Raw genomic sequence first — 25,906 nt, forward strand, 5'->3', positions numbered from 1 at the left:
TGATGAGAGCTGCAGTGAGGCCAGTGCAGAGGAGAAACGAGAGAAAGGTGCAGTCACAGGTGAGTTGTGCCTGAGCACAATGAAAGCACCCCTGTGCTGGACTCTTCAGGAGTGCTCACGGCCTCCCAGGACCCTGAGACAGGCGTGTCACAGGCCACTGACGTAAGTTCAGTGCAGCCTTTGGACTGTGCCTACTCTGGTTCTTTCTTGTGGGTACTGCTGCTGTTGCAACAAGAAGTCCAAGCTTGATCAAAGGAGTTTTCAGCGCCCTGGGCAGAACGGGAAAAGGTTCAGGAGCACAGTTAGTGTTCTCCTCAATTCTCCAAGTAATGGGGAGAGATACTGAAAGTAAAAGACATTCTCAAGACCTGGCTCCAGGATTTGTGCCTCCACCAGAACCTTGTTTCTAATACCCATGTAAGAGTCTTCTTTAAACCACAAGGTGTGCTGGGAGCTGATGGAATCCAGTGTGCTGGTGGGGAAGCTCTGGGTCTGCTCTGTGTTGGTGTCTCAGAGGCAGCCTGCAGGGGAACTGCAGCACTAGGGCCAGTTCAACTCATGACTTGAGTAGAGCTGGGGGCTGGGATGCAGGAAGTGAAAAGGGCTGAAGTTAAAACAGGAACTCGGAGCAAACAGCCCAAAGCCGTTGCTGGAAGCAGGTGCCTGAGCAAAAAGCAGCGAGTTTGCCAGCAGGAACTGGTGAGCCTTTAAAGGTAAGAAAACTTGAGGGGCTTTTGGGAGTGGAAAGTGAGAAATGACTACAAAAAAGAGTGGCGTTTAGTGGGCAGAGAACTCCTTCCTGACCAAACATGTTTAGGTGGACAGTGCTTGGCATTGGCTTCTCAGGCTGTTGTCCTTTCATCACTGTGGTTCTTATGTTTGAGGGTCTAAAGAACCACATTTCCAAATCTACCAACACAACTGTGCTGTGTGTTAGCCCTGTATTTGTGCTGCAGTGGATGTTTTCCACAGGAAAATGGGACAAAAAAAGGGCTGAGACGCTACCCTGGCTGATATTTCTCTTATAGACAGTGTCCAGAGCCTCAAGATGCGATTACAGCCTGTGCTTTGTCACGGTTCCCATTATGCATGGTGGGTAGCTTTGGAGAATGGGTGGTCAGGAACCATTTACAGCAGCGTTTAAAACCTTAAACCATCTTATTTGAGCTCACATCAGCTGTCCTGATGACGAGCAGTCCTGTGGTAGCTGGTTATTACTGCTGGTTTATGCTTTACAAAAATGAGCAACAAACTTAAAATCTTTGGCATGAGAGATGCCAATAAATGAGGGAGGGAAAAAGGAGAAAGGTGGTGTTAGATGGGGCTGTGCTGTCTACATGAGCCTTTCTGCTTCCCCTGCTTCTAATTCCAATTAGCTGCATTCAGTTTGGCGCTGGATTGCTGCCAGTGGGGAATGTCAGACCAGCTATGGTCCTGAGGCACCTGGAGAAGGCCTAAAACCAGGTCTTTGCTGTATATCGGCCTTAGCCCTTGACCTTCTCTCTTAGCTGACTAGCTTGGCCTCTATTTAACAAAAGAAATAATAATCTCTGCTGTGCTCATTTGGTTGCTGTTCTCGTCACTCCCTGGTCTTACAGTGCTGGTTCTCCAGAAAGAACAACCTGAAACTCAGCTGGAAAGGACAGCTTAAAACTGAGCAGTGCACTGCACTAAACCATAAGGTTATTCACTTAAGCACTTATTCCCACTTTTGATGTGGAACAGTTCATTACTTAGCATAAACAGAGAACTACTTTATTACTCAGCATAAACATTTTGCTTTCAAAGACAGCAACTGCCCCAGGTGCTCGGGGCTGTCTGAGGCTTCCATACAGCCATGGGAGTGAGGGGCAGCACAGGGTAAAAGCTGCTGTTAACTGAAGATCCAGCACACAAGAGGTCTCTTTCTTCCTGTTGATTTGGTCACAGTTTGGTGTGATGGAGAACAGGGCTCAGCTCAGTCTTTCCTGCACATTCTCTTCCATCTTTCTCTGCTGCACAAAAAATCTGCTTTGGGTGACACAGAGAACTTGCGTTTCCTCAACACTGCAGGCAGTAAAAGGGGCAGGATAGGAAGGGATGGGGCTCTGGGTGATTGCTCTGGGGTGCAGGGGCAACCAACTTATCTTTTCTCTCTCTCTCTCATTTTGTAAAAACTCAGTTTTTTGGGGGGGAAGGGGAAAGGGAGCTTTTTCATCACAGTTTTTTCATGGTCACCTTGAAAATGAAACACAGGGGGTTTAGATTTCGCATTACTTTTAATTTCCTCTTCCTGGGCCTGTCACTTCCTCCAGGCCTGCGGAAGCGGTTCCACCACAGTCTCAGCCAGTTTAGCCCTACAGTGCTTTTAGCCCCATTTCCCATTTTCTCCACGTGACACACATGAACACCACGCAGCACCAGCCCTGTCACACCACTGTCCAGCCTTGCTCTAACCCTTCTCTAGGCTATTGGGCAGGGATTAAAAGGTTGTAAAGCAGACAAGAGGCTTGAGGAGTCCACCTGAGTTCCAGCAGCAGTGTCACGGTGCTGGAGCACGCCATGGTATTGTGTGTGACCGTGCTAATAGGGGGAATAATGCAGGCAAAGCCTCCCACAGCACAGAAAATTAATATGTGTTGGAAAAGCAGAATCTGGTAATTGGATGCAGCGTTCATTTACATTATCATAAGGTGTGTGTTCCTGCTGCAGTCAGGGTGCATGAAGGCTGCGGTTTACACCTACACTCTCTGTGTGTTTTGCTGGAAGAAGTGCTAGGGCTCAGGAGCAGCTATTTTGGAGTGCCCTGTGCTTTTTGAGGGACAGATGTGTGAGGACAGGCAGCCTGTAAGGGCCCCTCACAGCCCAAGTTCTGCTGTGACTGAGCCGTGTGTGGCCACCCCGGGTGCGACCCCGTGTCCTTGTTGTGCAGATGTGGAAAGCAGCTGTGGGACACGACGTGTCAGTGAAAGTGGAGGCTCAGGGAGACGACTGGGACACGGACCCTGATTTCGTGGTGAGTGTCTGGTGTAGCAACTTTTGTACTGGTGGTGTGAAGAGCTCCTGGCCCTGGGCACTTGCTCAGGGCTCGGTACAGCTGCAGCACCGCTGGCAGGGCAGGATCAACCAAGTGCCATCAGCTCCTCACAGGCACTGGCAGGTCACCTGTCTGAGCACCTGATGCATCCAGGTTTAGTCTCCAGAACTTCCTACATCATTGCACACCTCATGTCTGACCACAAGTAATGGTACTGAAGGAGTACAGAATATGCAGTTTCTTAAACCTGCTCCCTGGTAACTTCCCTTGTCTTCTCCACAACGTCTGTTACAAGACACAGCAAACACATTTTCTCTGTCCCACATGGTTTGTAACTGTACAGAATCCAGGATTTCCCTTGTTCATCTTTTTTCCAGATGAAAAATCCTACTCTGTTAACAGTCAACTTGTGCAGGTTGACTGATCAAGGTTGCCACAGATGAAGCTCTGTGCCTCTTACACTCTTGTTTTCTACCTAGTTTGAGTGAACTGGTGAGAGAGCAGACGGGTTTGGCCTGGGGAACCCTCTGCATTCATACAGGGTCATGATCGTCATTTTCCATTTGGTTCTGTTACTTTCCTAATAAACCTCTCCAGTTGGACATGAGTCCTTTGTTTTCGAGGTTCAGTCTTGCCTAAGTATTTCCACTTAGAAATTCTAGTTTAGGGCAAAAATCAAATTCCTTTATCACAGTTTCAAGTTATTAATGTTTCAGGAAAAATCTACACTGTCCAATTTTTTTTGCTTACTTAATTTCTTCTATTTGTGGAAGCATTCAAACTGAGCATGAACAGAAAAAGACTTTGTAGTGATTTTTTCATTCTATTTCATATATACATATTTTCAGCTTTCTTGTATATTAGAAAAGAGTTTATTGATGCTTCATTTTACCGAATATATGTTCAGACCTTCCAAAAAGCAACTAGACAAGGCTGTGACAGCCAGGCCTGAGGTCACTGCGGTTTCTGGAGTATTTTCCCGAGCAGTGAACTCCGCACATTTCGGGTGTCACCTCGGCTCTGCGGAGCGGGTCGGAGCCCCCGGCCCGGCCCTGCCCGGCGGGGATGGGGTCGGACGGAGCGCACCGAGCCCGTGCGGGCCGGGGCTGAGCCGCGCTTGGTCCCGCAGAACGACATCAGCGAGCGGGAGCAGCGCTGGGGAGCCAAATCCATCCAGGGCTCCGGCCGCGCCGGGCACATCGAGTGAGTGCGGCCCGGGAGCGGGACCGGGGGCGTGGGGGAGCGGGACCGGGACCGGGGAGCGTGGGGGAGCGGGACCGGGGGGCGTGGGGGAGCGGGACCGGGACCGGGGGGCGTGGGGGAGCGGGACCGGGACCGGGGGGCGTGGGGAACCGGGACCGGGACCGGGGGGCGTGGGGGACCGGGACCGGGGGCGTGGGGGAGCGGGACCGGGGAGCGTGGGGAACCGGGACCGGGGGGCGTGGGGGACCGGGACCGGGACCGGGGGGCGTGGGGAACCGGGACCCGGGGGGCATGGGGGAGCGGGACCGGGGACAGAACGAGCCCAGCCGTGGTGGGGACCGGCCCTGCTGGGGAGAGCGGGGCGGCTCCGCGGGCACAGCCGGGCCGGCTTGCGGAGGGCCGGGAGCGCTCCCCGGAGCCCCGCTCTGCGGCTCCCTGCACGGGGAACCTGCAGGAACCTGTGCGAACACCTGCACATGGAACCTGTGTGAACACCTGCACATGGAACCTGTGTGAACACCTGCATGGGGAACCTGCAGGAACCTGTGCGAACACCTGCACGGGGAACCTGCACAGGGAACCTGCACATGGAACCTGTGCGAACACCTGCACATGGAACCTGTGTGAACACCTGCATGGGGAACCTGCAGGAACCTGTGCGAACACCTGCACGGGGAACCTGCACAGGGAACCCGCAGGAACCTGTGTGAACACCTGCACAGGGAACCCGCAGGAACCTGTGTGAACACCTGCACAGGGCGCTGCCCCGGTGCAAAGGCTGCCCGCTCCTTCCCTGCCTCGGGACAGCCCGCTCAGCTCTCGGAAAAAGGAAGGTGTGGGCTCCCGAGGAGGTCGGGGTGTAGCCCTGAACAGGGCTGCAGGAGAGGGGCTGGATGTCCCCCTGAGCCCAGACCCCCGGGTGCCCTCTCACAGCTCTGCGTGTGTGGCTGGCACCCAGGGGAGCCCTGCGCAGGCAGCTGGTCCTTCGTGTGTGTCCTGCTGGGTTTTGGATGGTGCAGGGGCACAGGGATGCTCCAGAGAGCTGCATGGCTCTGCAAAATCCCACACTCACCTGCCCTGTTTCTGTGGCCAGCATCCATCAGCTGAGGAACAAGGTATCAGAGGAACATGAGGTCATCAAGAAGAAGGAGCTGGAAACCGGCCCCAAGGCATCCTATGGCTACGGGGGCAAATTTGGAACAGAGCGAGACCGGATGGATAAGGTAACAGCTGTGAAAGGCTTCCTTGAGCCTCAGTGGAAAAGTGCTTTTCTCATAAAGGGAAGAGGCATCCCTGTTTTCTGGCCTGACCCTGAAGGGAGAGAATGGAGAGTTTGCATGGCTGCACAGATTCACACATGTTCAGCTAACCCATAATCTGTCTCCAGGGTCTGTTTGATTTCATTTTTGTAACTTGTCTTTAGAACTTATTTGCAATGCTCCCTTTAGCTGTGAAGGATGTTCTGTGGCTGCTCAAGCCTGCTGCATAACAGTTAAATCCGGTGCTTCCTACTTGGAGAACTAATCTATAGTAATTCCCTCCTCATATTTCTGCATTACAGACCTCATATCTCCCCAAAATATGGCCCTATACATCAGATCTGGTCTATGTTTTGTGGTAATCATTACCACACTTCTTCCTGCACCTTTCAGCTTTTAATGCTTCTTTCTCAGAAGTGAGATTATTAGATTGCAGTAGAGTTCCATAGGTGTGGTCACTGTGGGATTGAACAATGCCAGGATGGCAGGGTGAGAAAGACTGTCCTCAAAAATTCCCTTCTCTCCCTGCCAGAGCCGTTGTAGTCAGGAACTGCACACGGTCCTCAGGGGAAGGGGCAGAAGCTGAACACTTGCAGCATCCTCGTGGAACTGGACAAAGGCCAGTTGCTCAACAAAAGCACCCTCACTGTGGTCCAGCAGAGTGTGAGCACAGCTCTTCCATTTTGGCATAGGGTGTCTGTGGTTCCTGGCCACAGCACCTCCAGCAGGGAGAGCAGGATCCTGGCCTGGCCTGTGGCCAGGTTTGGTGGCCCTGGCTGTCAGATCAGAACAGGGAATGGGTGCCAGACCTCTTCCTGCAGTTCTCGGCTGTCTGTGTGTGCCTATCTGCACTTTTCTCTTGTCTCCCTTGTGATTATCCACCGGGCAGCTCCACCAGCACTCGGGAGCAGCTGGCTTTTGGCATCCTACACTTTGCTTAATGAGCTGGCAGTGGGCATTGTTTGTGAGATGACAGCCCTTGAGAGCAGAGCTGCTGCTGGCAAAGGCCACGTGGAGAGCACGGGTCAGCTTGGACCTGTTACCCTGTGGCTGCGAGCGTGTCAGCAGCATGTGGAAGCAGCTGTGGTGTCTCTGCCTGTCCCCCATGGATGCTCATGTCACTGTCTCTTCTCTCAGTGTGCAGTAGGACACGAATACATTGCTGATGTCAAGAAGCACTCCTCCCAGACAGATGCAGCCCAGGGCTTTGGGGGCAAGTTTGGAGTCCAGCGGGACCGAGCCGACAAGGTGTGTTGGACAGTACTGAAATACGTACCTGTGGCCTGTGCTGCCCCTGGAGCACTGCTGCATGCCACTCTGTGGCTGTTTTCACAGCTTGGAGCATGCAGGGTGTGCCCTGTGCCGTGGTGATGCTGAAGCTCACCTGTACAGGGCAGTGACCGATGACACAGTGGAGGGAGCTGCTGTGCATTGCTGTGCTGGGCCTGATCCAGGCACGACACTGTTTGTTTGTCCAGGGGCTGTGGTGTTTGCCCCTGCATGCTGCAGCACAGGACAGGGAGCCAGTAATAGCCTGGCCCCAGGGGAAGGGAGGCTGAGATCCATCTTGGCCTTCAGGATGATTGACAGTCCTCCCCTTCTTGTTCCAGTCTGCACTGGGCTTTGAATACAAGGGCGAGGTGGAGAAACACTCGTCCCAGAAAGGCAAGTCCATGGGCATATGTGGCCCCTTGACCCTTTGCCCAGCTTATCCTCTGCTGCCAGCATCCCATGACAGTCTCCTGTCCCTTGTTTCAGATTCCCGTTTCCAGTCCATCACCCTTGTGGCCCCATTCACTGCTGTCCTGTCACTGTACATCCTGCTTGTCTCTGTGCTTTGCTTTGGTGGAAACCCTGTCCTGGCTGAGCAGAGGAGACACCCCCACCCTGAGATGGATGGCTGGTTCTCCCTCTCCTCTCAAAGCCCTTCGTAGAACTGCTCCAGAGGAAGCCTGAGCACTGTCGCACTTGAGAAGTGGTTGCTGGAAAATCAGCCCTGTAAGGAAAGGCACAGCAATGGATATGAAAGCAAAACCCTACAAAGCATCCAATTTTCATCACATATTTCTCTAGATCACAGCCTCCGTGGATTGGTAAAGATGAAGTTGTCAAAGAAGCCTCAACTTAGTCCCATGAAATGCAGACCTGTGAGAACAGCATTAGGGAAAGGGAGAGGTGACTCCGGTTTACTCCTGAAGGGCAGAGTTTAGAGACTGAGCAGGCAGGTGTCTGAAAAGAGGAGTCTGTACAGCCAGGAATCAGGATGGAGGCTGAAATATCTCAGGAATCAGCCACTAATAACCAGGCTGTCCTTAGAAAACAGCTGAACATGGTTGAAGTCATTAATGGATCACTGGTTTCAGTTTGGAAAAAGGAGAGGCAGAAGGTGCTGTGCTCTCACACAATGGCCAGTGTGCCAGGGAGAAGAGTGGGAGCAAGTCTGCAGAAAGGGGGGTTCAACCTCGGTGGCAATCCCCAGGCTCAGGTGCACCTTTGTGGAAGCTGAGATTCCACTACAGCAAATGTCAGCCCTTCTGCCATTCCCGAGGCTCAGTGTCTTACTCACAGCCCTTTTCTGAGGCTGGCAGAACACAGGCTGAAATCCTGGCTCTGGAGGTGGGTGAGGGACTGATGCCCTGGCTGTCAGTGCCCATGTCCTGCTTTGCTTTGCCTTCGTGGGTGACAGAGCTCCCAGTGTCCTTGGCATGTCAGTTTTCTTCCTTTCTTCCTGGCCTGCTGTGTCTCCTGGTGCCCTGACCCCCATTTGCCTTGTGACCCCATTCCTCTGGGCTCTCATCTGTGGTGCTCCCTGCCATCCCCTCTGTCCCCTCCAACCCTTCACTTTCTATGGTGAATAAATCCATAATTTCCTAATCTCTGCTGCTGTCCCTTTTCCCTGGTGGCACTTTTCAGTGCTGCTCCCTATCTTGTCCTCACCAGCCCCATGCTGGGGGCAGCATTTGACTCCATATACCACCTCAGATTACTCCAAGGGCTTTGGTGGCCGTTACGGAGTGGAAAGGGATAAGGTGGACAAAGCAGCTCTGGGATTTGACTACAAGAGCCAGGCAGAGAAGCACGAGTCTCAGAAAGGTGAGCCATGGCAACTGGGTGAGGTGGGGGAATCTGAGGGGGCTGGGGGAGGCAGCTGAGGTGGGAGCAGACAGTGGGGACTGTGCCTGCTGGGACGAAGGGGCTCTGTGCAGGACATTTGCAATCTGCTGCAAGAACGGTAGAAGAGCTACAGGGAGCGGTTGGGAACGGGCCAGGTGAGGAAAGCCATTGCATAGTGCATGACTGCTGAAAAGAGTTCAGGCTAAAGGAAGAGAAGCAGAAGAGTTCTGTGGACACAGGGATCTCTTGGACAGAATGTCAAAGGAAGGGTGAAGGGGAAGCCTAGGCAGGTGCTAATAGCAGGTGACATCTCTCAGGGATGAGGGAGGGCTGTTGCTGCAGCACCAGTGGGGAAATCTGGCCTTGATCTATGCCTTCCTCTAAGTCCCGGGCATGGAGAACCTGTGAGAACAGCCTGAACTCACACTGCTGCCACTCATCTCCTTCTCTCCCTTGTGTATTCTCTTCCATGCCCCAATCTGGATCCCCGTGGCTGAAGACTATTCCGTGGGCTTTGGTGGGAAGTTTGGGGTCCAGAGGGACCGTCAAGACAAGAGCGCCCTTGGCTGGGACCATCAGGAAGAAGTGCAACCCCACGCATCCCAGAGAGGTTGGGCAATGTTGCCAGAGGTGGTAGCAGTTTCCTTGGAGCACACACAGACACAGACACAAGTCTGGAGCTTGTGGTTCATAGTAAGAGATCCAGCACGTGGCAGAGCAGCTGAGACAAGAGTGAACCCCAAAGCACAGGGGCAGAGTAGGTGGGACCTTGGGTTAGTGGGGCACACAGAATGTGAGTCCCTCAATTCAGACTCCCACACTCTGCAGTGCTTTCTCTGTGAGGGATGTTCCTGACCAGAAGCTCATTGTGAGGGTGAGCACAGAGGAATGAGGCAGAGCAGATCCCAGGACTGCCTTGTGTGCAGCGTTTGACCTCACTGAGCAGGGCCACGCTCCACTCAGCTGGGGTGACCGCCCTCTCCCTGGTGCCTTGGGCTCGGGTTTGGCATCTGCAGCTCTGCACCCTCAGCTGAAAGGAGGGAGGGATTGGTCCTAAAAGCTACTGTCCAGAGCACTTAGCTTTATCTGTATCTCATCACATATGGAACTAACTAGAGATGGCACGTGCAAAGTCATTTCATTGGTCACAGCATACTGAAGTCAGAGGTGCATGAAAAATACAAAATACTACAAAATAGCATTTTTCCATACAGACTATGCCAAGGGGTTTGGAGGCCGTTATGGTGTCCAGAAGGATAGAGTGGATAAGGTAAGACTGCTGCAGCCAGCAATTGCTTGCTCCTAACCACTGCTTTTTGCCCAGCTGAAAGAGAAGAGGTTCCCCCAGTGGAGGTGCACAGCTCCCAGTGAGATCCCCGTGCACAGCTGTGGCAAGAAGAAACTGGCTGAGAGTGAAATACCAGAGGGTGCAGAGGGATGCAGCCTGGGGAGACTAATGCAGGGAATTCCTCGTGTTCTGTCGCTCCTCACTTCTCTGCTGTTTGTGACCCTCTGCAGGTTTTTCACTCCTATCAAGGAGTGCCTCACGGTCTGTTCAGGTGCTAAATCTTCCTGCACACCTTGATAAACTCCAGCAGGGATGGGATTGGCATAGATCAATCTGCTGTGCATGAGAAGAGCTCACCAAGTTGCTGGTTCAGGTTTTCTGTTTGGGCTGACCCCAGACAAAGCCTCCTCTGCAGCCCCATCCCAGAGTGAGGCTCAATTCTGTGCTTGGCAGACTGCCCTGAAGGCTTGGTCCCCACAGGGGGTCCTGCCAGTGGCTGGTGATCTGCGTGGATGTGGATAGCCTAAAAGATGCAAATCTTGGGGCATTTGGAAGAGGCAGTGCCCTCCCTGAAAGCTCCTTCCCCTGCTGGGGGCACGGTGCTGTGCCTGGTACAGCACCAGCATTGCTGTCCTTGGGAGCCTGAGGAGGCAGGGGAGGATACAAACACAGCCAAACACCCTGCATGGTCCTGTCTGTGCTGTCTGTCTACGCTGGGCCAGCAACAGAGAGGGAATGTTGTCCTGCCCTCAGGAGAGATTTGTGCTATCTGTGAATTTAACAGCAGCAAATGGAGGGGCACTGACAAAAGGCAAATCTTGTATGTGGTCAGAAACAATATGCAAAAGCAGATGAGGACTTGGTAAAAGGGCTGTGGGTCCTTTGGGAAGACGGATGCAGAAAGGAGATAAGCAGTTCTTGTTGGACTCAAAGTGAACATGAATTTGTGCATTTTGAGAGTACTGAAGCATAAACAGACATGTTAAAAATAAGGATTTTTTTGGCAGGTAACTAAGTTTCAGATTGCCTGGTCCTCAGGAGTGGAGAAATGCTGAATTTGTGGCACCAGAGCAGAGTATAACAAACCCTCAGGCAGCCTGATCTCCCCTGTGGTAGAGTTCTGGACACTGAGTATCAGACTGAGGCTCACACAAAATACAAATGCTGTCATGTACACAGCAGGTCCAGGCCTCTGCTGTGACCTGTGGACAGCTGGTTCTGAGCCTGCAGGCTGGTTTGCCTGCTCAGCTGTGTTTTCTGTGGGAAGAGCAGAGCTGCTGTCGGGGCTCCCTGGCTGCAGTGGGCCACCAGCCTATTGTGACACCTGCAGGCAGCACCTGGTGTGAAGTGTCAGGCTGAAAAGTGGCTCCTACCCGCTTGTTTCTTTTTGCATGAGGTAGTTTTCTCATGAGAGCAGATAAACCCTTAAGCCTTCTCTATCTCACTTTGGTTTTCCTGCCCCCTCCCCACCGATGCTATTCCCAGTTCAGCCTCTTCCCATAGCTCCTGAAGCCAGGGATGCCAGCAGTGTTGACACACAGGTGCTGGTTTCCAGCCTGTGCCAGTGCACACACAGCAGGAGAGGCAGCTCTGCACCCAGCAGGGAAGTGTTTTCAGGCCTCATGCCATGGGAGTGCAGGGATGGACGCATTCCCTGGGCCTGGGGAAGAGGCAGAGGCCAGGGATCCTGCCAGGCGTTCTGCAGCTCCTTGCCATGGTACAGGGAGTGTCCCCAGCCCTGCTGTCCTGTGCCACTGCTCAGCCTCCCCCGCTGGGCTCCACAGCTCCTTTCCAGCTCTCAGTGCCACCTCTTGGGCAGGGACACCCGTGTCCTTGGCTGGGGGACAGCAGGCACGTCCCTAGGACAGGGAGGTGTTACAAGTGGGGACTGCAGCCAGCAGGGTCCCCTGGGCCAGAGCAGGTGTACAGGTGAGGACAAACACACCTGGGAACAAAGCTTGCCATCACCAGTAGCCAAAGCCAGCACTGGCAGGCATTGCCCAACAAGTTGAGCAATTCTTTCACTTCCTCTTGCAGAGTGCTGCTGGCTTTGATGAGATGGCAGCTCCCACCTCCTCCTATGAGAAAACAAGACCCCTGGAGGCAGGTGAGACCCGAGTGCCAGCCCTGGGCTTAGGAAGCCGTGGGCCTCACAGTCCCTCCGTGGCAGGATGCTGGCAGGTGTGTGCTGGGCTGGGCTGGACATTTAACCTGGGCTGGAGGGCAGGAGAAGGTGGCTGAACTACAAGTTTCTCTGGAAGAGGCAGAGGTCTGGGTTTCTCCTGGATGTTTGGGGTGGTGGAAAGAAGACGTAGGGCTGAGTCAATCAGCTCTCTCCTCACAGGAGCTTCCAGTGGCACCAGCAGCCTGCGGTCACGGTTTGAACACATGGCCAAGTCAGCAGAGGAAGAGAGCAGAAGGCAGGCCCGGCAGCAGGTGAGCCAGGGCTGTCTTGCTGTGTCCTCCAAGACTCATGATGACACAGACTTCCTCAGAGCTTTTCAGCTCCATATCCTTCTATGTAGTCTCTTGAGGGTAACCTCCTGCCTAAATTGCTTCCCTGCATCTGCCAAGAATGGCCACCAAGCCTCACAGTTGTCACTGGACTTTCCAGCACACCAAACACTCATATAAGGGCATACCTGCACCCAACCATGGTGCCTGTACTCTGACCCCAGCTTCTTTTGCCTCTGGTGCTTGGCACACAATGTGGTTACTGCTCCCCAGCACTGCTATCCCAGCAGTCTGTATGTGGGATGCATCCCAGCACACTGGAGATGGCAGCCAGGCCCTGTCCTTACCTGCCTCACCGTTTGGTACTGTTCCTGCACTCAGAGGACAGAGGGGTGTCCCAGTGAAGCTGTCTCCCCACCACAATGGTCCTCTTTGGGACTGCTCCACTGTTGTCACCAGCCTGTGAGTGCCCAGGCCCAGAGCAGGTTTGTAGGTGAAGGAAAATGTTCTGAATTGCTCTGTTGGGAATGTGAACAGCCGTTGTTCAAAGGGACTGAGTGGTCTGATGGCTTTTCTTTAGCAGGAAATCCCTCCAAGAGAGAAGGAGCACACTGGGGCAGCCCCTCCAGCCGTGCCAGCCAGGAGCACTGCTGGGGACCAGCCCGTGCCACCAGGAGAACAGGTGCCAAGGCAGCCTGGGAGAGCTGGGGAGGGGATTGCACCTGAGAGGGGCTGTGCTTTATGTGCCAGAAGATGTGGAGCACAGCCACGGGGTGGGAGAAGCTTTGGAAGGGTAAGGGGAGCACTGGGATGGGGATGGGACATGGCTGCACAGCACCTGACCCCATGGGACGAGCTCTGGGTGTGGGTCAGTGTGGTGGGCTACAGGGGGCTGTAGTGAAGTATGAACAGAGCTCAAACACGTGAATCCTGAGGGTCTCCAGAGCAATCCCAGCTGCTGGCTCAGGAAGGCTGGAATAGCTCAGCTGTTTCCCTGGTGTGCAGGGAATGATGCTCCATTTGTGCCCTGGCAACAGGAAAGGGGCTGCCTTGTGTCACGTCCTAGGAGTCAGGGAAGAACTGCCTGCAGTGAGTGCTGTGCAGGTGACTTTCCTGTCACTTTCCCACCTCATAGCAGGAGGCCAAAAGGGAGGATGAAGAAGTACCACCCTCTTTGCCACCAAGGCCAGCAGATCTGGATGCAGACCAGTGCAAGGTCCCCAGCCAGGGTCAGCCCACCTACAGTATAAGTCTGGATGTTGATGGAGGCTATGAGGAGCTGCCAGAATCCTCTGACTACTGTGACATTACCAGTGGAGGTGCTGACTATGAGGAGCTGCCAGCCCCGTTGGGAAAGCTGGATGCTGCCTATGACTTTGGAGGAGATGGAGGTGAAGACTATGAGGTGATCCTTCCTCAGGAGCCCAGACAGAGCCAGCCCCACCTGGGTGAGTACTGATGGAAAAGCCCATGTCTTGGGGAGCTTGTACCTGTCCACTGACCTCACTGGATGTGTGGGACAAAGCCCAGAGGAATTTTTATCCTGAAGTCCACTGTGGTCAGGATAGCAGCTTCTGATGATCAAGACTTGGTTGTGTCCCACTCCCCTGCCCAGCTCTACGGGGCAGATGAGCTGCATGGGATGCTGGACCGGACAGCAGGAATCTGCTGGGTCGGGGTCTGGGCAGGAGGCTGCCACAGGCCCAGGAGAAGCTGGATGTGGACCGATGCTCTTGCTGCAATTTCCTGGCAAGTGGCTACCAGTGCTGCAATGGGGCCTGGGGGTGCCTCTGGTTCTGCCCATTCTTCACATGGCTGGTGTTCCTGAGACCGGGTCTGGTGGAGTCTCCTGGTGTGAGGAGTGCAGGCAGCCTTTGTCCGAGCACAGCAGCAAACTGCATGGGCCACTGTCAGTGCTTCCATCACAGCTTTGCTGGTACTGGAGATGTCAGGTGAAGAGGTTGGAGTTATTCCCAGCCTTTTTCTTGGGAGAGGAGGGTGAAAGATCAGGAGCCAACTGTCTCCTTGAAGAAAGCGAGCGAAGTCACACCTTGCTTTGGGCTGTGGTGCGCCTCTCCTTGCTGACAGGGTTTGGATGTGCTTCCCCAGAGCTGGAGGGTGGCACTGACCAGCACTGTGTGTCTGCTTCAGCCTGTCTCATCTGTCTCTCTGGTGTTCTGCAGGGAGCATGGACAGTGCTTACGAGGGGCAGAGCCCTGGGCTCTGTGCAGTGGCTCTCTACGATTACCAAGGAGGTGGGTCTGCCCTCGGGGCTCGGGGGAAGGCGCTGTGCCCTGGCAGGGCTGTGCAAGGGGGGCACGGGGGTTCACCACATCAGCACTGGGGAAAAGACTGGGACTTGGTGGTTTAAATTCCTGCCACTGGGAAGCAGAATGAGACCTGACTTGGGAACTGTCATCGTGTAGGAATGATATTCTCCAGTTTAGTACTCCCAGTAAAAAAAACTGCATCACTTCTCCTTTCCAATTGGAGGCACAAAAAGGCAAAGATCACAGGCTGAGATAACAACAATGTACTGGAAACAGCAATAGGAAAGGAAACTGTAACAGCAACAATGTTAATAACCAAAGGTATAAGAAAATAAATTATTCACACAGAAAACCACCCAGCAATAGGCAATATTTTCTCAACCAGAAGAAACCCCGTCTTCCTTGGAATGGAGTGTCCCTTTCCCCCACCCCTGGCAATGGCATGAGGTGGTATAGAATAACCTCCATGTCTTGATCATGGCCCCTCCCAGCTGCTGCAAAAAATTAGCCTTGTCCTGGCCCAAAGCAGGATAGGAACAGAGAAACTTCATCTTCCATCTGTGAGGTCTTGCTCCTTCTCTGCTTTATCTGTGCTGTTGGGTGGGGTTTGGGTGAGGTAAACTCTTGGGGGTTATCAGAGCACTTGTTCTGTCTTCTGCCTGGGGGAAGGTGGGAGGAAGAATGCAAACCAGCTCTCTCTGGGGTTCTCTTTGCAGAGAGTGACTGTCTTTTCTTGACAATTTTTGCAGATGGAGATGATGAGATTTCTTTTGATCCTGATGACACAATCACACACATTGAGATGGTGGATGAAGGCTGGTGGCAGGGACAGTGCCATGGCAGAGTCGGCCTCTTCCCAGCAAATTATGTGAAGCTTCTGCAATGAAGTGCAAGCTGCTTCCTTACAAACTTTTGCCTCTATTGTGATTTGACACTGGCCAAATGCCAGGCACCCACAAAAGTCACTCACTCACCCTCCCCTGCCAACAGCTGGGCAGAGGAGGGAAAAATTTAATGAAGGCTTTGTGAACTAAGGGCCAGGAGAAAACACTCCAAGGCCAAAACAGGCTTGACTTAGAGGTACAAAATGAATTTATTACTAACAGAGTCAGAGGAGGATAATGAGAAATAAAATAAGCCATTTTTTCCCCCTAACCCCTCTCCCCTTCCCACCTACAGTGCAGGGAGACAGGGCATGGGGGGTTTTGGTCAGTTTATCACTAAAATTTTCTTCCACTGCTGTGGGAGAGGAGTCCTTCCTCTGTGAGACCATGGGGTCCCTCCCATGGGAGACAGTTCTCCATGAACTTCTCTGATGCTGCTCTCATGAGGAGCAGTCCTTCCAAAACTGTCGTGGCACAGGTCTCTCTTCCACAGGGTGCAGTCCTCCAAGGACAAACAGCTCCAGCCTGGAAGCATGGTCCTGTCTCTCCAGCGGCTCTTCCACAAGCATCCACCTGCTCCAGTGTGGGCACCTGTGCCATGGGCTGTGGGTGGATCTGCGTCCCTGTGGATCCCCATGGGCTGTGGGTGGATCTGCATCCCCTGTGGATCCCCATGGGCTGTGGGTGGATCTCTGCATCCCTGTGGATCCCCAGGGGCTGTGGGTGGATCTCTGCATCCCTGTGGATCCCCAGGGGCTGTGGGTGGATCTCTGCATCCCTGTGGATCCCCAGGGGCTGTGGGTGGATCTCTGCATCCCTGTGGATCCCCATGGGCTGTGGGTGGATCTCTGCATCCCCTGTGGATCCCCATGGGCTGTGGGTGGATCTCTGCATCCCTGTGGATCTCCACAGGCTGTGGGTGGATCTGCATCCCTGTGGATCCCCAGGGGCTGTGGGTGGATCTCTGCATCCCCCTGGATCCCCATGGGCTGTGGGTGGATCTGGATCCCCTGTGGATCCCCAGGTGCTGTGGGTGGATCTGCATCCCCTGTGGATCCCCATGGGCTGTGGGTGGATTTGTATCCCCTGTGGATCCCCACAGGCTGTGGGTGGATCTCTGCATCCCTGTGGATCCCCAGGGGCTGTGGGTGGATCTGCATCCCCTGTGGATCCCCATGGGCTGTGGGTGGATTTGTATCCCCTGTGGATCCCCACAGGCTGTGGGTGGATCTGCATCCCTGTGGATCCCCAGGGGCTGTGGGTGGATCTCTGCATCCCTGTGGATCCCCAGGGGCTGTGGGTGGATCTCTGCATCCCTGTGGATCCCCAGGGGCTGTGGGTGGATCTCTGCATCCCTGTGGATCCCCAGGGGCTGTGGGTGGATCTCTGCATCCCTGTGGATCCCCAGGGGCTGTGGGTGGATCTCTGCATCCCTGTGGATCCCCACAGGCTGTGGGTGGATCTCTGCATCCCTGTGGATCCCCAGGGGCTGTGGGTGGATCTCTGCATCCCCCTGGATCCCCATGGGCTGCAGGGGCACAGCTGCTTCACCATGGTCATCACCATGGCCTGCAGACAAATCTCAGCTTGGGCATCTGGAGCACCTCCTGCCCCTCCTTCCCCACTGGCCTTGGTGTCTCCGTGTTGTTTCCCTCGTGTTTTCACCTCCTCCTCTTCTCTAGCTGGAATTAAAATTGCTCCTCACTTTGTTTTGACTTTGGTGTGTAATCTGATATCAGAGGTGTTACCATCACCTCTAACTGGCCCAGCCTTGGCCAGCAGCATGTTCCATCTTCAGAGCCATCAGGGATTGGTTCTGCTGGACATGGTGGAAGCTTCCAGCAGCTTCTCACAGGTGCCACCTCTGGGGCCCACCTTGCTACCATATCCAGGCTGTGCAAAAGCAACACATTCCATCTCTTGCCTCTGTGAATAATGCATTTAAGAAGAAAATCAAAACAAAGTGGGCACAGTTTTGTTTTTTTCCTAGTCAGGGAAGAGGTGGAGGTGAGAACATGTGAGGGAAACAACACAGAGACACCAAGGTCAGTGGAGAAGGAGGGGCGGGAAGTGCTCAGCGCCAGAGCCAAGATTCCTCTGCAGGCCATGGTGAAGACCATGGTGTGAAGTGTTTTCTCAGTCCTTATCTCAACTCATGAACCCTTCATTTAATTTTTTTTCCCTCCTCTGCCCAGCTGTGGCAGGGGAGGGTTGGTGAGTGACTTCTGTGGGTGCTTGGCATTTGGCCAGTGTCAAATCATGGCAGCCTCTCTCTGCTTCAGCCTTTCCCATGTTATCAGCTTCATTTGGCTCAGCTTGGTGTATCTACACAGCAAGGAACAAACTGGCAGTGCCAGGGGGAATGTTTTGTCTTATGCCCAAGAAGATTTTGATTCCCCTCCACTTCCAGGTGGGAAAGGTGGGGTGGTTTAAGAGCATATGAGTGCAATATAAGGTCTCTTTTATCTGCCCCACCTGTCAGCCAGCAGGTCTGCAGGGTTGTGTCCTGTTCCCAGTGGGGCAATTCCCAGAGCAGAAATACCAAATCTAGTCCAGGCAAAGCAGAAGGGGCATGAGCTCTGGGACTCTGGGCAGTTGCTGTGGCCCTGGATCTCATCCTAGTCAGGGGGCAGGGAAAAGAGCACTTGGAAAGCCAAGTTGTGTTTATTCCAAGGAAGGGTTTCCATTTTTAGGAAACATTTTTATGTTTGCAACATGGACCAGAAAAACATGAACATGGTCTGTGTGCCCCTTTTGGGCACAGGTGTGTCTGTCCCTTGGGGCTGTGCCCTCCCTCACAGCTTCTGCTCTGGCCTGGCTCAAATTGTGTCCCAATGGTTCTGTGACAGCTCCTATCCCCTGTGCCTGCTGGAGACTCCTGAAAAAGCCCCCTGACTTTTCATCACAGATGTGGGGAAAAGGCTGGGCAAGTGGGAGGAAAGACAGGAGGAAACATTTTATTGCTAATGTTTAAAACAGTTTTCAGAAATGCAAAGTAAAGCACTCCCTCAAACCACTACCTCTTAGTAATTAGAATTATTCCTCTGTGGGATGCAGGTACCATCACAGCAGGAATAAGCTGCTCAGGGATATCTACTCAGGGATAGCTGAGTAGAACAGCACCTGAGGGGCTGTGGGAACACCTGAGGGGCTGTGGGAACACTTGGGGGGCTGTGGGAACACCTGAGGGGCTGTGGGAACACTTGAGGGGCTGTGGGAACACTTGGGGGGCTGTGGGAACACCTGAGGGGCTGTGGGAGCACCTGAGGGGCTGTGGGAACACTTGGGGGGCTGTGGGAACACTTGGGGGGCTGTGGGAACACCTGAGGGGCTGTGGGAACACTTGGGGGGCTGTGGGAACACCTGAGGGGCTGTGGGAACACCTGGGGGGCTGTGGGAACACTTGGGGGGCTGTGGGAACACACCGCAGTCACTGCCACTGCCAGCAATGTGTGCAGGGGGTCCCACTGTGACACTAAAGCTTTAGAGCTCAGTGTGGTTCGCAGGTGAGTTCTGGACCCCCACCAGCTGACCAAGCCTGTACTATCCGGGCAGGAGTGTGGCATTCCTGCTCAGTGTTTGATCCCAGAAAACCCAAAGGCTGTGTCTGTCACAGGAAGGGTGCATTGGCGTCCAGGTTAAAAATTACCAATTTTAATGTAATTTTCCAGAGGTTTCTTGTTTGGATTTCTGGTTGGTTGGCTTTGGGGTTTTTGTTTGGAGTGCTTTGGATTTTTTGTTTCTCTGAGGTAACTTCCCCAGTTGTTTTCCTTGTGTAGTTTCTGCTGTGTTCCCTGCTGCCCCTTTCCAGGGGCTCTTCAGAAAGGGGTTCATTGGTCAGACTCTGAAGTGCCCAGTGACACTGGACTGAGGGTGTTTCCAGGACATTTTAGAATCCAGAACGGCATACAGCACAGAGGGCTGAGGGGCTCACAACCCGTCTGGATAGGAGCAAGAGCCCAACCTAAGGGGTGGGTTACAGAAACATTTCTTTCCCTGAAGAGTAAAATCAGCATGTGTTGTGCATTCAGAAATGGCAAACTGCTCCCAACAAGGCTGTGTGCCTCCTAAGTCCCAGTTCCAACTCTCCAGTGGGTTTTTTTTGGAGCAGATTAAATATTGTTGGCTATCTCTTGGTAACTGAGCTACAGATGAGCATGTTTGGGTCCAGCTGACATCCAGCTGACATCGGTTGTGTGACTGCAGGTGTGCCCTGCCTGTGCCATCTCCCTTGCCCCAGTGAGCCCCTGCTCCTGGCTCTGCCACAGTGCTGGACACTGCTGTGCCCCCTGTACTCAGCTGTAGATTTGGCCACTGCCCCCACACCCACAGAACCATTTGAGGCTGCACCCAGCTGCAGACCCCCAGCTGGAAGAGGGGACTGAGGGAGCCCCACATCCCCAGCCAGTCCTCAGCCACCATCACCCAGGGCCACACCACATGCAACAGCTGCAGAGGGAAATTTTACTGGCCATAAACAAAGCATTTCTGGTGAGTTCAGTGCCACTAGCTCTCAGCTCTGTGCTGAGACCTCTGTGTCTGACTGCAGCACTGAGGCCATGGGTGGCCTGTGCAAGCCACTGTGCTCATGTACAAAGTGCTGCAGAGCCTCCCTGGCAGCCTGGGGAAACCCAGCAGACACCAGATGTGAAGCCAAGGCACGTGGGAACGCTGGATGGTGGGACAGCCCCTCTTGCCCAGGCCAGGTTTTGCATTCCAAGGCACTGTCCTTGTTCTGCACAGGGCAGAGACTCAAGACTTTGGGCAGCCCTGAGGCACAGCTCGTGGGCATGCCCAGGGCCAGCACGTCTGGCACCACATGAATCAGCTTTTTGCAGGGTTCCCTGGCCGTAGAGCAGCTGCTGCAGGTCCTGTGCTGAGCTCAGCACGTGGTGTCTGAAAAATAAAGACAGAATCCTGGTCCTGTAGCCTTGTTCCTGACTTTATTTTGCCATTCTGCTATCAGTGATGCGCTGAGGGTGACAAGTGACAGCAGTGTGCCACGTGCTTAGGCTGGGAGCCCCAGGCTCCCTGTGCTGTCACAGATGTCCCACAGATGGACACTGCAGTGCCAGCGCCGTGTGGGCAGCCTGTGGCAGCCCTGGCACCGGTCAGGCATCGTTGCCTGCGGAGCCTGGTGTGCCAGCCACCCGCACAACCTTCCGCAGGGCCCCCCACACCTCCTGGTTGCGAAGGCTGTAGATGAGGGGGTTGAGCATGGGGGTGACGATGCAGTACAGCACGGAGACCAGAACGTCAGCTGCTGGGGAGTAACCCGAGCTGGGCCGGTTGTAGTTCAGGTTGGCTGTCATGAAGTACAGGGTGACCACGAGCAGGTGTGCAGAGCAGGTGGAGAAGGCCTTGCGCCGGCTGGTGGCCAGCGGCATCCCGAGGACGGTGGCCAGGATGCAAAGGTAGGAGATTACAACAAACAGGAAGGGACTGAGTCCCACGAAGATGCTGGACACGTGGAGGGCCAGCTCATTGGGGCGGGTGTTGCTGCAGGTGGCCCCCAGCAGCGGCGGCACGTCGCAGAAGATGTGCTGGAGCTGGGCAGCCCCGCAGAACGAGAGCCGGCTCGCCAGGAGGGTGTGCACGGCCGAGTCCAGCAGCCCCCAGAGCCAGCAGGCAGCAGCAGCTGCTGCACAGGTGCTGTGGCTCAGGGCCTGGGCGTAGTGCAGGGGCTGGCACACGGCAGCGTAGCGGTCGTAGGCCATGACAGCGAGCAGCGCGCACTCGGCCCCCGCGCACCACATCAGGAGGAACATCTGCACCAGGCACCCAACGTAGGAGATGGTTGCCTGTGGGCGCAGAGTGTTTGCCAGGATCTTGGGCACCGTCACTGATGAGTAGCAAAGGTCTAAGCAGGACAGGTGACTAAGGAAAAAGTACATGGGGCTGTGGAGATGGCGATCGAGGGACACGAGGGAAAGTATTGCAGAGTTCCCCAGCAGCGTGGCCAGGTAAATGGTCAGGAAAAGAGCAAAGAAGAAAGGCCGGCTGTGGGGAAAGCCCAAGAGCACAAATTCCATCACCTGTGTCTGGTTCATACCTGCCATGGGGCAAGCTGGATCAGTCTTTGGGCAGAAATGAGCCCTGAGGAGGTGGGGGGGACTGTGAGGCAGGGGACTAAAGCACAGCCTCCCATGAGGCAAGGAGGTCACTAGTGGAATGGCTCTGGTCCCATCTCTGTAGCTGTTGAAAATTTCCCAAGTTCAGATTTCACAGACACTTGAATTTTGGAGTCCAAAGAGCTGTCATCCAGTGTTGGGTACCTGACTGCAGAAGAAGCACACGGAAAAACCCAAGAGCAGGGGGCATTCACCCACACCTCTTGGAGTTCTTTGCCTACCCAGCCCCTAGTCCTGATGACTATTCCAAGCATGTGTCTCTCCCCCTCCTGAATGTATTTATGGTGAGTAGATGTTTCCCTGTCCCTGGACAGGTTGCAGCATTCCCTAGATGCCACAGCCACTAAGCTTGCTCTTCTCCAGCCCTGGGCTGGGAATATGCCATCACCCTGCGCCGGTTAAAAACTCTTTATTTCTTTATCCTGTTTTCTGCTCTGTAATAACCAGCTCTCACAAAGCAAGCATTCCACTTACAAAAGTAAGGTTCCAACAAAGAACAACTCGTCACACAGGGTTTGTTTGAGCCACAGGAAAATTTAAACCATCAGGGATCTCCTGGCCTGAAACTCCCAACCTTTTTTCCGTCATCCTATTTCAATTTTCACCCTGACACAATAGTTTTGCTCACTTTCACATGGAGCTGTGATCATCATGCCCAAGAGATGGAGGAGGCACAAGGAAGCATTTACAGTTCAGAACTTCAGCCAAGAGCTGATGGAGATGGTGTGTGCTGGGTGCTTATGGCCAGGGCTGCTGCTGCCCACCCTGCCCATGCCATGGACTCCATGGGTGGGGCCAAGGTGCTTCAGTGGGCAAAGACCAAAAAAAGAAAAAAGAAAGAAAAAAGAAAGCATCCCCCTTCCTCCTTATAAAAGTACTTTTAGCAACAGAAGTCAGTTGTCATGTCTGTTCAGAAGATGAAACAATCTAATTTAGTTTCAAGGTTCCCTTGCTTTAGACCCATTAGTCTGGTTTTAATTTCCCTGACCAAAGCCTGGATCTATGCATCAGTCATGCATTTATAACATTAAGTGCTGGAGAATTCAGTGGTGGGAGTTTGTTTCTTGTAGCTGCTTACCACAGGAAATTGTCAAAGCACTGTTAAAATTGTGCATGTTTTCTGTTGGAATTGCTCCATTGTCATTTCTGTCTCATTCATAATTTTCAGGTCCTGCAGCTGAAGATTATCCTGTTCCGAGGGTATTTTCTCCCTGTGCACTGGGAGCAGTACCAGGGCTTGCTAAGCAGAAGCAGAATTAAGTTCTGATTCATTTCTCTTTCACTTGTTAGTTTTTCAACTTTTTAAAAAAAAAAAAACTTTGAGAGGAAAATGCTCAATTGGAAGATGAGTTCTTCCTTGCCTGCCACAGTGACATCCTAACTTATCACTGACAGGCTGGGAAACCTCTGCATGGGCAAGTTCTCAGGTAGCTGCACAGATCAACATATTCTTTATCTACTCATTCTGCACACTTTGGGCTTTCTAAAATTACTAATTCTGCACATATTGGAGAGGGACACAAGGACTGTATCATCCAGTGGTCTGTAAATCTCAGACCATTGCTCTTCCTCCAGCTCCAGCCTGAGCCAAGAACATTTTGATGAAGGAATAGCCCAGCCTGCCTGTCTGGGAGAGAGTCCTGGGGGGTGAAGGCATGGTGCAACTCCCCAGGAATTGCCTCCTGCCTCCCACTGCCCCTGCTGCAGTGCCACACGTGCATGTGGATCTGTGTACACTGGGAATTCAGGCTGTGTGAGCTGTCACAGCAGTCAGGCAGCTGGTTGGTGAGGACATGGGTACCCTCTTGTGTGGGGGGAGAGGAGAAGGCTCTGTCCAGGACCTGCCTGGATGCTGCTCCTGCTGACCTGTTCATCAGAGGCAGGAGGCTGCTGACAGGTGAACCTGGCACTGCCAAAAGTGAGTGCCTGCCACCACAGGAGGGACAGCAGGGGCTGGAGAGCTCATCGGGTGCCCTCCCCATGCTGACAAATCCAGGCTGGATGGAACATGGAACTCCAGGGCTGTGGAGCAACCACAGGAATGTGCAGAGGAATGACACTGGCTTTCACCCTGGTGTGGAGTGATGCAGCAAACACAGCCATAGTTTGGAGATGCCAGATTTAATCCATTTGTCTTCAGACATCCTGCACACTAAGGAATAGGAAGATATGGGAGGAGAATCTCCCTGGCCCCCTTGAACTGCCGAGGAATGAGCCTGGAAAGAGCCTCCATCTCGCTTGACCCTTTTCCTCCCTCTGTCACCTGCACTGAAGGGGATTTCTCATGCTAACTACAGACTGAGCAGGTGTTACCCTGTGCACAGGGTACAGAGCAGGTACACACACCTCTGCCCAGGCAGACAAGGCCAGAAAGGCTGGAAGGGGAGCAGAGAGGAAACACAGATGCCACCAGTGCCAGTCAGGCTCCTGTCCTTCCCTCGGGAGATGGGAGGGACCCTTGTGGTGGTGACATATGAGGCAGCCAGAGACCCAGCTCTGCTCATGCAGGAGCTCAGATGTGCTCCGTACCCAGCCGGGGAAGCTGCTCCTGCTTCTCCTCACCAAGGCACTGCATCCATACTCCCTCAGGTGAGCAGAGCAGGTGGCCTGGAGCATTTAGCCCTGGGATGTGGGGTCCTGAGCACTGGGCACAGCCAAGGCCCAGTGTGAGGGGATGGCTGAACTGAGGGAGCAGGTAACAACACAGGATTCATTTATCTTGGAAAAGATCTGGATGCCTCTATTGGAGGCAGCAGAGCAGCCACAGCCTGCCCAGACCATCCAGGAGCCCTGGGGGTCAGCAGCAGGTTCCCCCTGCAGCAGTGCAGGACAGGGACCAGGTGAAGCCCTGCCCTCTCACCCCTCACCTGCACAGCCAAGAGCAGAGACTGGATGGCACCTGGGTCCTTTAGTAAGCTGTCCCCAGATGCTGTCCTGTGTTCCATGTCTCAGCCATGCCCCAGGTGCTGCCTGGTTTGTCTTACCTGCGTGACGAGAAGCCCGTGTGTCCTCGATGCTGGAAGCGCAGCAGAAGCTTTTAACCCTGCAGGGGCCCTGGGGAGAGGCTGTTCAGTGACAGAGGGAGGAGCAGCACTCACAAGCCTGCACCAGTGGGATCTGAGCCCATGGGACCAAACCCTTCTGACACAGGACCCACGCTGACCTTCTGCCTAGCTGTGCCAGGTGCAGACTCCGCTCCAGCCTTGCAGTTCTTAGGCACCTGGCCATGGGAGGAGGCTGCTGGAGGGGATGGGAGCTGCAGTTCCTGGGCCCCAAGTCCTTCCTACACCCCATTTTACCTATTGCAGGGCTATGAGGTCCCTGCACACACCACTGTCAGCAGAGAGGAGCAGTGATGGGGGCTGGCCTTTGGCTGAACTTGCAGCACCACAGCTGTAGGGGCACAGCATGAGGTGGCTGCATGGCACCCACACTCCCTGTTCTCTCACCACCTGTACTAACCATGCCCACTCAGCCCAGTGCACAGCTCTCTGGAGGAGAGGATGTGCTCCAGAGGCCTGGGAGAGGACTTGGACAGCTGGGACAGAGCCCTGGCAGTGGCACTGACTGGACACAGAAGGCACCAAGCAGTGCCCAGTGTGTTTGAAGGGCTCAGCAATGAGGTTGCTCCAGCTCAGGCTGGGTGAACACTGCCTGCTCAGAGCCTGCAGCTATTCCTGCTAGAAGGAGTAAGTTTAGCTGGAGTTCATTGTGTAGTGCCATGGAAATGTAAAGTGGGAACCCCAGGAAACAAGGACTGCCACGGGGAGTGAATCTAGAGGTTGAAACAGTGATGTTTCTGCAGCAGGGAAGCTGTATTGCTTCACTTTGGTGTTCTTCAGCTTCTGCTCTTGGTGATAGGGCAGTAGGAGATGGTCCAAGCATAAGCTGTGGATCTGGAATGCCAAGAGATGTGAGGCTGAACAGTAACAGCATCTGGGAAGTAGGGAAAGTGTAGGCTACAACCCTAGATGGGGATGAATGCCCTGTGTGGAAATCCAACACAGACACCACGGGAAGGGCAGCCTCTGTCAGAGGAAACGTGGGTCAGAGGGTGTCAGGAGCTGAAAAAGATGAGCAGCAAGTGGTAAAACGAGCAGCTGTGACTGGCTGTGTGTGTGTGTAGCTGTAAATCTGTGTCCTGTGTGTACACAGAACAGTGACTCTGGGCTCTGCCTGTTTTGAGCAGCTCTCAGGCAGGGCATCAGCTGGCAGGAGACAGGGGCCAAGATAAGAGGACTTTTTCACTCATCTGCTTGGAGTTTACAAAATTACACCTTTTTTCTT

The 25,906-nt window shown here is 53.9% G+C and overlaps 2 protein-coding genes across 2 annotated transcripts; one reads left to right on the plus strand and one right to left on the minus strand.

Annotated features, from left to right (window-relative positions):
- Positions 1-641: 641 nt before the first annotated feature.
- Positions 642-15,566, plus strand: LOC131591770 (hematopoietic lineage cell-specific protein-like). Its single transcript, XM_058862813.1, has 15 exons — positions 642-713; positions 2,912-2,995; positions 4,146-4,219; positions 5,313-5,442; positions 6,616-6,726; positions 7,089-7,143; positions 8,461-8,571; positions 9,092-9,202; positions 9,807-9,862; positions 11,918-11,987; positions 12,225-12,316; positions 12,915-13,016; positions 13,473-13,782; positions 14,518-14,589; positions 15,354-15,566. Exons 2-15 carry the CDS (start codon positions 2,912-2,914, stop codon positions 15,488-15,490), a joined length of 1,515 nt encoding a protein of 504 aa, XP_058718796.1. The 5' UTR covers positions 642-713; the 3' UTR covers positions 15,491-15,566.
- Positions 15,567-20,422: 4,856 nt separating this feature from the next.
- On the minus strand, positions 20,423-22,884 carry LOC131592466 (olfactory receptor 5V1-like). The gene has a single exon (XM_058863992.1). It carries the CDS (start codon positions 21,545-21,547, stop codon positions 20,600-20,602), a length of 948 nt encoding a protein of 315 aa, XP_058719975.1. The 5' UTR covers positions 21,548-22,884; the 3' UTR covers positions 20,423-20,599.
- Positions 22,885-25,906: the final 3,022 nt, after the last annotated feature.

Source organism: Poecile atricapillus, chromosome W (genome assembly GCF_030490865.1).
Source record: "Poecile atricapillus isolate bPoeAtr1 chromosome W, bPoeAtr1.hap1, whole genome shotgun sequence".
NCBI classification, from domain to species: domain Eukaryota; kingdom Metazoa; phylum Chordata; class Aves; order Passeriformes; family Paridae; genus Poecile; species Poecile atricapillus.